This window comes from Equus asinus, chromosome 2 (assembly GCF_041296235.1).
Source record: "Equus asinus isolate D_3611 breed Donkey chromosome 2, EquAss-T2T_v2, whole genome shotgun sequence".
Taxonomy (NCBI): domain Eukaryota; kingdom Metazoa; phylum Chordata; class Mammalia; order Perissodactyla; family Equidae; genus Equus; species Equus asinus.
Window position 1 is genome coordinate 169,840,974 of NC_091791.1, and position 11,003 is coordinate 169,851,976.

The 11,003-nt window shown below is 47.9% G+C and overlaps 1 protein-coding gene across 2 annotated transcripts; it reads right to left on the reverse strand.

The window, feature by feature from the left end:
- Positions 1-1,191: 1,191 nt before the first annotated feature.
- Positions 1,192-7,854, reverse strand: LOC106848611 (granzyme B(G,H)-like). Of its 2 annotated transcripts, none has more exons than XM_070504162.1 (5): positions 7,699-7,854; positions 6,482-6,629; positions 5,841-5,976; positions 5,380-5,637; positions 1,192-1,410 (listed from the first exon to the last, which is right to left on the reverse strand). In XM_070504162.1, the coding sequence occupies exons 1-5, from the start codon at positions 7,751-7,753 to the stop codon at positions 1,315-1,317; spliced, it is 693 nt and encodes a 230-aa protein (XP_070360263.1). In that variant the 5' UTR covers positions 7,754-7,854; the 3' UTR covers positions 1,192-1,314. The 2 variants fall into 2 exon arrangements, with proteins under 2 accessions (XP_070360263.1, XP_070360262.1); XM_070504161.1 differs by lacking the exon at positions 1,192-1,410 and adding an exon at positions 4,253-4,725.
- Positions 7,855-11,003: the final 3,149 nt, after the last annotated feature.

The window sequence follows — 11,003 nt, forward strand, 5'->3', positions numbered from 1 at the left end:
ATCTCTGCTCTTCAGTTGGAGTGTTTAATCTGCTTACATTTAATGCAACTACTGATAGGGTTAGGTTGAAAATATCATATTGTTATTTGATTTCTATTGTGTGATATTTGTTCTTTTGTCCTTCTTTTCCTGTCTTCTTTTGTTGTATCTGATTTTGCCTTCTTTATCGGTTTTTGGTTACATCTCTATATAGTATTTTAGTGGGTACTGTAGGATTGGAATATGCTTACTTCACATATCACAGTCTACTTTGAATTAATGTTATACCACTTCATATAAGAATATTGTAATAAAATATTTCCGTTTATCCTCCCTCCCATCCTTTGAGTTATTTTTGTCATCATCTTGCTACTATATTGCATAAACCTTAAAGCATTTTTGCCTTAAATAGTCGTTAATCTTTGAAAGAAATTTATATAAAGTATTTTATATTTGGTCACATTTACACTTCTTTATTCTTTTTCCTTCCTTCCTACGATGGGGATCTTTTCCCTTCAGCCTGAGGAACTGCTTTTAGTCTGTCTTGCAGTGCAGGTCCGATGGCAACAAATTCTTATACCCTTGTTTTTCTGAAAATGTCTTTACTTTGCCTTTATTTTTCAAGAATATGTTCACTGATCATAGAGTTCCAGAAAGAGGTTGCCTATTTCTTTTTTCTTTCTAAACATTTAGAAATGCCATCTCACTGTCTTCTGACTTCCATCATTTCTGATGAGAGCTTATTGTTAGTCTTATTGTTGTTTCTATAAAAAAGGACATTGCTTTCCTCCCTGTCCACTTTCAGCCTTTTGTCTTCATCTTTGTTTTCTTTTTCTTCTGAAGAAGACTGGGCCTGATTTGACATCTGTGTCCATCCTCTTCTATTTTTTTGTATGTGGGATGCCTGGCACAGCATGGCTTCATGAGCGGTGTGTAGGTCCACGCCTGGGATCCAAACCAGCAAACTCAGGGCCACCGAAGCGGAGTGCACAAACTGAACCACTACACTGCTGGGGGGGGGGCCCTATCTTTGGTTTCTACCAGTTTGACTATTATATGCTTACACATGGATTCCTTTGCCCTCCCCGAGGTTCACTGAGCTTCCTGAGTCTGTGGATGAGGAATGCAGTCTAGCAATAGGCCTATGATGAAAAGGAACCAGTGGCTGCACTTCTTTTATGGTGAAATGTGTTTGTCGGACAAAAGCAGTGTTGTGTGGGATAGCAAGACAGGAAATCAACACTGTGAGTTCTGTAAGTCCACAAAGGTGGAACCGGCAGAAGTACGGTGGTGGGCAGGAAGGAAGAGCCATCCGAAGACATGATCCCAAACAAATTAGCAAGGTCTTACTTTCCTTTGGGCCTCTCTGCCCCAGGAGCAGGCCTGGCGGTTTTCTCCCTGCCATCCTGGGACACAGCTCTTCTGGTGGGTCTGGAGGGAAGGAAGGGAGATGGGAGTGACTTTTGGTGAGTAGCAAGGTCTCCTTGAGTTCATTACAGAGATATTTTGTTTATTTTTATTCTTAAATTTTTGTTACAGAGATGTTGAGAAACAGAAGGATCGTTTCCTCAAAGGCAGGGGTGAGGCAGGGGACACTTCCACAGACAAAGGAGGTTTGAAGGAATCAGCATGATTAGGGGGCTTCCCCACTCCCATCTAAATGTGCCCCTGAGCAGACTTCAGCTCACCAAGGGAGTCCTTGGAATCCTTGTCACAGAATGCCTGCACAGCAGCCCAGAGGTTTCCTCTCCAGGGAGGTGTGTGAGCAGAAGCTCAGCTCTTGTTCAGGGATTCCAGGAAGTCATCACGGGGCGGGGGTTAGACCACATGTCAGGGCTCTTGCTGGCCTGGCTGTCAGGGTGCCTGGGCTCAGTCCAGGCTCTGTTCTAACTCTGTGGTCCCTTCAGTCAGCCACTGCCCCCTCCTGGGACTGTGTCTCTCCCTCATCTCTCACAGGAGGAAGACCTGCAGCAGGGTCCTCAAACTTGAATCAAAACCACAGAACCATTTCCTTAAGTAAATGTCATATCTAAACTCAATATGCATGTGCCTGGGCTACTTTTTTAAATATTATTTTTGTTTTGCTTTTGGCATTTTCCGTTTTGTCTTTTTCCATCAAGGAGCCAGGTTCTTAGTATGTCTTAGATACAGAGATATTTTTTCAGTTCCAGATCGGAAGCTGCGAGTCCTCACTGCTCTCCCCTTATGAAAGTGCCTGCAGTCATGAAGAGATTGTGTTGCTGCCTGCGTTGTGCACAACAAGGTGGGAAAGGTCGTGCCTGAGAGGATTACATGATCCCAGAGTACGTACCCCTTGTGGTGAGAGGGTAGTGCTGTGTGTGTTTGGAGCAGGAGCTCAGAGCTGGAACGTATGCTCAGCTCCCAGGTCGTGCCCCATATGAGTGGCAAGCCCTTGGAGAGGTGGGTGCTGGGCGTGTGTTCTGAGGTGAGCCCAACACAGGGAGATCCTCACTCAGCAAAGGATCCTGAACTCCATGTGTGGGCTCCAAGCCAAAAACCTCCTCAAGTCAAAAAATCTGGGTGGTCTGGAAACTACAGATGCAGCAGTAACCACAGTGGCCCTAAGAGGAGATGCCTTTCTCTATGTTTCCAGACCATGTGAATCTCCCTGATTCTGGTTTGATTCTCCGCAGGCAGGATGTACAGTAACCACAGGGACCAGCTTTCCAGCCAGTCCAGTTGGATGGGTGTTTAGAGTCTGACTCTAGTTGCCTTCAAGCAAATACTTAATACAGTTGTTCCTATCATCTGAATCTGTACAATGACACTCATACCTGATACTTTGAAGACAAATGAACGTAAGGCTGCCCTCGCTGCCCTTCTCCCTCCCTACGGGCTGCCCTCTCCTCTAGGTGCAGACGATGCTCCACTGGACAGAATTGGGTGACTTCATCCCTAGAAACTGAATGACTGATGCAATCTCCAAATCCCACGCCCTGCTGTCCTAGAGTCACACGTGCTCATGCTCACATGGACTGTGACCAGCCATAGAAACAGAACGCAAGTACTTTATTCCTGTGGATTTCCCATAAGATCTAGGCCATGTGCACTCATGTGAGGAGGGAGAGAGAGGTACATGATTTGGGTGAACTCCCACTATCAGTGTCCCTCGGGTTCAGATGACAGAGTCTGTATTAGGTCCACTGTGGATCCCCAGTGCCAGGCCCTTAGGAGCTCAATCAGGGTGTGTTTGTTTATTGATTGAAAAATTGTGCTTTCCAGTCCTACTGCAGAGAGGGTAGGGCTACTAACTCAAAAGGCTGAGACAGCTGTATGTGGGCAGTGAGGGGTCTTAGCCTAGAGGCCAGCAGTGAGTAAGAAGGACAGGCTGAAAGGGACTCAGGCTACCAAATGACCAGGTGGCCAATGCACCCTGAGCACTTGGGGGGTCACTGGGCTGGATGTGAGGGGTTGAGCTGGCCTTGCCAGGTGAGAGATGGGGCAGGAGTTCTGGAGAGACAGCCTGCCTGCTGTGTCCTGCATGAGTCCCGCCTGTTGCCAGCACAAGCCTGATTCCTTGTGGCACTCTGTGCCACAGCATGAGCTGGGCTGGCATCTCAGGTGAGAGACCCTGCTGGAACCACACGGAGCTCTGAGTGTCCTAGGCAGGAGGGCTATAAGGAAGGGGTCAGCTCAGATCAGGCTTGTGTGGAGGGGACAGGAGTTAGTGGACAGTGAGATCTCTCAGTGGAAAGCCGGGATGGAGAAGAAGGGGCAGCCAGGAGACTGGAGGGCAAGCTGGGCCCCAAGGTCACAGGAGGGCAGGGAGGAAACTCAGGCTGGGTGAGATCGAGGAGCTTCTCCAGAGACCCACCCTGACTCTGCGCCAGGTCCCTGGCTGTGGGAGAGCACTGTCCTTCTCAGGCAGCCTCTCCTCTCCCCAGTGTGGGGGTTGTGCCGTTGAGCTTCAGCCCCAGGCTTGCCTGCTTGGTGTTCGGGACCCATGGTGTCATCCCCCTTCCTCTTTGCCATATAACACAGGGAAGCAGGTAAGAAGTTTGCCCTGAGCCACAGGACGAGAGAGGTTCATATTTTCTCCTGATGATGCTCAGCTGCAGCCCTGGCAGAAGGGCAGGCCCAGAGAAAGGTGTGGGTCAGCAGGAGCTGGGGAACAGCTTTGCTTGAGGTTTGGGGAAGGTGGTGGGAGGGGCAAGAGGAGGAAGCAGAAAACAGCAGATTTGTGCCATTGGCCTTCTAAGGACAGAGTTAGTGGCTGTGACTGAGGGTCAATGAATAAACGAGAATCCAGCCCTTCCCGCTCAGCTAGGAGACTTTTATTTAGTTACTAGTGTCATTCTGGATCAGCTCCAGAGAAGGTGGGCTGGTTCCTACAGTTAGAGGCTTTTCATGGTTTTCTTTCTTTTTTTTTTTTTAAAGATTTTAGCTTTTTCCTTTTTTTTCTCTCCAAAGCTGCCCAGTACATAGTTGTATATTCTTAGTTGTGGATCCTTCTAGTTGTGGCATGTGGGATGGCCCCTCTGCATGGCCTGATGAGCAGTGCCATGTCTGCGCCCAGGATGCGAACATGCAAAACCCTGGGCCGCCGCAGTGGAGCGCAGGAACTTAGCCACTCTGCCACAGGGCACGCCCCTTCATGGTTTTCTTTATCCAGGGCAGGAAACTCGAGACTTTGGTGAAGGCCTGTGGAGGAATCCCACCTATTCGTCCATAGGAGACAATGCCCTGAATCACGTTCTTACACACGAGAGGGCCCCCGGAGTCTCCCTGTGGAGAGAGAGCAGGGAGGACTGAGTCCATGCTCTCCTGGGTCCTGCCCACCTGCATCCCAAATGCCCTCTCAGTGAAGGCCGCCTGGCCTGGCCTCCATGTGGGAGATCAGAGAGCAGGGCAGGCCTCTGTGGGCCCCTCAGCTGCCCAGTCCTGACCCTGGACGTTGTCAGGACTTCATTTCTCTCAGGGGGTGGCTCCCTCTCCTCCCCGCTCTCCTGGATCCTCCCCCATGAGGGCGCTGTGGGACTGTGCTTCCATCTACCATTTAAGGAAATGGAAGCAGGCAGGTGAGGCCGACACTCAGCGTGGAAGGTGAGCCATTTAACCAAGATGGGAGCCAGCTCTGAGGAGCCACCTGATTTGACTGCTGCACACCCAGGGAGCAGTTTTCTAACACCTGTGCCCAGCGTGGAGCAGAGTGTTGCAAATTCATCTTCCAGATGGAACATCATGTCTGGATGCATCTCAGGCCCCTGGTGGGCTCCCAGAAGGCCTGTGACTCCCCACTTTGGCTTCTCCCCACTTCTCTTCCCAGGAGAAAGATCAAAGTACAGAGGGTGAAGGAGTGAACCCCTCCCACTGCTTGGGTTTGAAAGTTCCAAAACACCCCTCTCCCCAGAGCGAAGCTAGGTAGATGCCCAGTCTCACCTTAAAGGAAGACTTCTTTTCCTTCGGGTCCCCCGCACACAGCTGAGTGGTACTGTTGTACTTTTGTAAGTAGGATTCGCACTCCTGGTCCTGCTGCACGGTCAGCTCCACCTCCTGCAGAGTGTCTGATGCTCTGCCATTTGGGGCGACTCTCCCCCAGCCGGCCACATGGCACACCTCTCCGGGCCTCACCTGGGCTGTGCCCCTGGGCAGGTTGAGGGGCCACACAGCTTCGGTAAGCTTGGCCCTTCTCTCCAGCTGATAAGAGGCAAGAAATTCCAGCTCAGCCACTGGTCTCCTGTCGCCTGGACACTGCGATGGGTCTGCACTGACTTCCCTCTCCCATGAGCCACTGGGACTAGCCAGGTGACCGGGATGGGAAGGAGGGGAGGGACAGGTCCCAGTGGGAGGGGAAGCAATCTGGACCCAGGACAGCAAGAGCAGCGGGGAGGTTCCCTTACCTTTAGTAACATGATGTCATTGGCGAAGTTCTTAGAATTATAGTCTGGGTGGGGGATGGCTTCCTTCACAGGGATGACCTGCTGGGTCCTCTCCTGCTTCTGGATGTTGTGGGCCCCCAGGGTCACCTTGATTGAGCTACACAGAAAGCAGGGTGGGGATGCAGGGGGCTTGGAGTCAAAGGAGATCCAGCCCATGAGCCATGAAGGGCAGGTGACAGCTGGGGCAGGGCAGGGCTGCAGGTAGGAGATTGGAAACAACAGGAGTACTAGCCAGTGGGTGATTCTGAGAGGGGATTCTGGGAGCTTTGTAGGTGCTCAGTCAATATTGTGAAAGGACTCTGAGTTTGCCTTTTGACCCTAGTGCATGGTTTCATCCTCCACAGCTGCTCCATTTGACCAGTGTGGTCTCTCTTCTCAACTGGGCCAGTAGCTCTCACCTCTGACCCTTTGACTACAAATCTTCCCTGTCCTATTTCTCAATTTCCATAACCCAGGCATGCTCTCAGATGGCTCCTCTCATGAGCTCTCATGGCCTTGAGTTCCCAGGAGCCGGCGGAACTCCCCTGGGCTGCAGGCCCTGGGCAGAGAACTGGAGTCCCTGTAGGGGTCTCAGGAGGTGTTCATGGTCTTTGGTGCCTCACCTTCCCCAGCAGTGAGCAGCCGTCAGAACAAAGTCCTGTTGCACGAGGACACCGCCACAACCGTCCTTTGCCTCTTCAACCAGAAATTGAACGAATGCCATGTAGGGTCGAGAGTGGGGCCTGGCCTCATGTCCCCCGATGATCTCCTCTGAAGGAAAAGTCTTATCTACTTGTGCACACCCAGTGAGTCCACCAGGCATGTGTCACCTTGACTGCAGGACTGCTGGGCATCTGGGAGCCCGAGATGGCCTGGAGTTGAGAGGGGCTGGGGTGGGGCTTTCCCTCTAGAAAAAGGAAGAGGAGCAGGCTTGGCCTGTGAATCTGTCCTCCACAGATAATTGGAGGTGAGCATATGCATATTAGGGACAGCAAAGTCCTAGAGGCTCCTGTGAATTCCTCTCCTGACTTTGCTTTGTTTCAAGAGCCTTTCCAAGGCCCTGTTGCCCTGTGATGTCTAGGATGATGCTGTTTCCAGTGGCCAGGACTTAAGTTTAGGGACCTAGATGTTGTCATAGCCTGTTTTCCATGGCCCGACACATAGTGGGTGCCCAAAAGCTGTTTGTTGGCTGCATGAAGGAATGGCCCCCAATGGGCCTGAAGGAGAGTTTGTAGGGCCAGTGCTTGTGGGATTCTGGAAAGCAGAGAAGTTCAGGTCCACAAACAGCAGCTCCATCCTGGAAAGAAGGGAGCTGCTAAAGGCCTGGGAAGAAAAGCAGAGCTGGAGAAGGGACTGAGGGGCCTTGGGACTGAGCAAGGCATCAGCAGTCCTCTGGGGACAGTGGTCCCACCAACTCTGGGGTCTGCAGAGCTCTAGACTTCTCTCCTAAGCAGACGCTGAGGGGAGCATCTGTGTCATCCCAGACCTGGAAGCCAGGCCCACTCTGCCCTGTGCAGGGGAACTGATTATTTTCTCTTTTCCAGTTTCCCTCCCTCTGCCATGCACTTCCAGTTAAGTTCCACTTTGCAGATGGCAAACGTGGGGCCTAGGGAGGGAATAGCACCCACTGGCTCTTCTTGAGAGCAGCCTTCTGCCCTGCGGTTCCTGCTGGTAATTTATCCAGCGTCATACATGGGATTCTGAGTTGGGATGGGAGCTGGGATTCAGAATGTTGCTGGTGGATAGATGGATCAGGGATGTGCAGAAGGGGCAGGAGATGTGTGCCCACTGTCATTTGGGGGCAGGGGTTGGGCATCTGAGGGCGGGGGTGGTCACTCACCTGCCTCTGCCCCAGGGGACACTAAAATGGCCAGCAGGAGCAGGAGAGGCTGCATCTTTCCAGGAAGGTTGCCGAGGTCGGAGAGTCTGGTGCTTCCTCCTTGCTGTCTTTTAACCCCCAGGAGAGGAAGGATGTACAGATGGGATCAGTGACCTCAAGTCCCACTGTGGTTGTGTGGTGCTTCATCAGAGATGGCTTTCTATGAAACCTTCCCCACCCCCACTCCTGCTGCCTGATTATGTCCTCTGGATGGTTATGTGACAATCATGCAGTGACCACACCAGAACCCACAGTGGATGACTCAGGGCGGAACAATTGTTCCAGCCTAGAGCAGGAACCCAAGGGTACAAAGTGGAGACTTTGGGCTGTGGTATCGGCCAGTAGAGGTATTAGAGCCCCTGAAACCTGAGTCCCCAGTGATGGAACCACCAATGCCTCATTTCTGTGTTGCTAAGTCCATCAGGATTTCCTCAGCAGATGTGTGTTTGAGTCCATCTCTGTGCCGTGACCAAACGTAATGGAGATGTGTCTCCTTCCCTTAGACAGCTGTCTGTCTGGTGGAGGAGAGAGAAGCATCAGTGACCAGAGCACTGTATGGGAAGGGCCATAGCAGAGGGATGCAGAAGATGAGAACAAAGCATGGCCACCATCTACCAAATCCATTTAGCAACCCATTCATCAGCACAGCTTCCTTCCTAGGGGATTTTTAACATCTTTTTTAAGTTACAAATGCTCAGAGTGATAGAGTCCGTCTCTCTTGTCCATGTCTTTAACAAAAGTCCTACACTTGACATTTATTGGCCTAAATTAACAAATCGTTATGACCCTAGGAATTGAACCCACTTATTGACTCAAGCCTGGGTCAGTCTCCCTTGGGTAGGCTGGAGTCAGTCCCACCCAAACCACATGGACTAAGACTGGGAAAGGGCTGAGTCCCCAGAGGAAGTTCAGATGACTACATTGCCGATACCATGTGAAGTGAGAAAGCTTACCAGGCAACCAAAGACCAGTAATTATCCTTTCAGGATTCTCTGTTCTCCATCTAGAGAGCCACACTTCTGATGGAGCTGGCCCGGCACGTAATAGACTCTCATTTGCTCAACAAACTCTGCCGATGATCTTGCTATGATGGAAGTGAAGGAGTGTTATTTCTAAACAGCCCAAGTCCAATCCTGTTCGGAGAACAACTAAGCATATCTGAGTGCTTAGGGCCTGGTGATTTAAGTTTCCCTCTGTACATTATCTGTATTTTACAATTTTTCTACGAAGAATATTCTGTATCAAAATACCTTGATTCCAGTGTAAATATTCTGTTTATCAAACCAAGCACATTTATCAAACCGCTACCTTTTTGCACCTAGCTTACCCAGTAGCAGACATTTTAAAAATAAAATCACTTTTCTGATTATAGTGGTGATAAATGTTCATTAAGAAAATTTGGAAAGTAGAAAGGAACAATGCCACTCCTTTTCCTCTCACCAGCAGACAGCCTGTTACCATGAGCAGTGCATTTTAAATACTTGGGATCATATTATATATACAATACAGTTCTCTTTTTGTCCTCATTTAACTCAACAATTTAAGCATCTTCCTCATGCTCCTAAAAATCTGGTAGTCAATATCACTATAGTACTTCTTTCCCAGATACTAAAGAATTCAACATGCAATTATTTCCTAACATTGTTGGAAAATTTTAAAAATAATTTAAGTGAAGAGGAAACAATTAACATTACCTGATTTGCCATCACTCATTGATAATCATCTTTAATGTCTTGAAGTATGATCTAACATATTTTTCTCTCGTACATCTGTATTTTTTAAAATTAAAAGGGAATTATGCTAAATATAAGTCTATGATGCTTTCTTAAAAATTGAGGTGAAATTCACATAACATACAGTTAACTATTTGAAAGTACAACTCAGTAGCAGTTAGTGCATTCAAAATATTGTGCAACTACCACCTCTCCCTACTTTTGAAACTTTTTCATCACCCAGAAGAACAACCAACCATACCTGGTAAGCTGTAGGTCCACAACACAGTGAGTACCAAATCACTTTCCCTCCTCCCTCTCCCACCCCCGGCCCCGCCCCCTGGCGGCCTATAATCTTCTATCTATCTCTATGGATTTACATATTCTGGATACTTCATATAAAAGGAATCAAGCGGTATTTAACCTGTTGTATCTGGCTTCTTTCACTTAGCATAATGATTTTGAGGTCCATCCAAGCTGTGGCATGTATCAATATTCAATCTTTTTATAGGTAAATAATATTCCTTTGTATACATATACTCCAATTTATCCATTCATCTGTGGGTAGACATTTGGGTTTTTCTCACCTTTTGGCTATTGTGGCTAATGCTGCTATAAATATTTGTGTAGACATTTCTGTGTGGATCATACGTTTTCTTTTCTCTTGGATACACACCTAGGAGTGGAACTTCTAGGTCATATGGTAATCCTATGTTTACATTTTTGAGGAACCACCAAACTTTTTACCTCGGTGGTTGCACCATTTTACATTCCCACCGGCAATGTACAAATGTTCCCATTTGTCCATTTCTTCGCCAAAACTTGCGATTTTTCTTTCTTTCTTTTTGATTATAGCCATTCAGGTTGTTATGAAGTGATATCTCACTGTGGTTTTGATTTACATTTCCTTAATAATTAATGATGTTTGTATCTTTTCCTCTGTTTGCTGGTCATTTGTATATGTTGGGAAAATGTTGGTTCAAGACCTTTGCCCATTTCTTAATTGTTTCTCTTCTTGTTGTTGAGTTGTAAGAATTCTTTCTATATTCTGGATACTAAACCTTTATCAGATACCTGATATATAAACATTTTCTCCCATTCTGTAGATTGTCTTTTCACTTTCTTGATACTATGTTTAGTACACAAAATTTTTTAATTTATATGAAATCCAACTGATGTATTTTACCTTTTGTTGCTTGTGCTTTTGGTGTCAAATCTAAGAATCCAGTACCAAATCAGAGGTCATGAAGATTTACTCTGTTTTCTTCTAAGAGTTTTATGGTTTAAGCTCTGATATTTAGGCTGTTGATCCATTTTGAATTAATTATTGTGTATGGAGTTAGGCAGGGATCCAACTACATTCTTTTCATGCAGTTATCAGGTTGTAACAGTGCCATTTATTGAAGATATTATTCTTTCCCCACTGAATGGTCTTGGCACCCTTGTCAAAAATCATTTGGCCAAAGATGTTCAGGTTTGTTTCTGGGTTCTCAATTCTATTGCATTGGTCTATATGTCTATCCTTATGCAATACCACACTGCTTTCAATTGCTG

What these genes read in the sequence shown, in the direction of transcription:
- LOC106848611 (XM_070504161.1), bottom strand. Translation starts at nt 7,753, where the DNA reads ATGCAGCCTCTCCTGCTCCTGCTGGCCATTTTAGTGTCCCCTGGGGCA. An exon ending in GTCCCCTGGGGCAGAGGCAG is followed by an intron (nt 6,630 to 7,698) that starts GTGAGTGACCAC and finishes CTTTTCCTTCAG; the next exon opens with AGGAGATCATCGGGGGACAT. An exon ending in ATGACATCATGTTACTAAAG is followed by an intron (nt 5,638 to 5,840) that starts GTAAGGGAACCT and finishes GCCTCTTATCAG; the next exon opens with CTGGAGAGAAGGGCCAAGCT.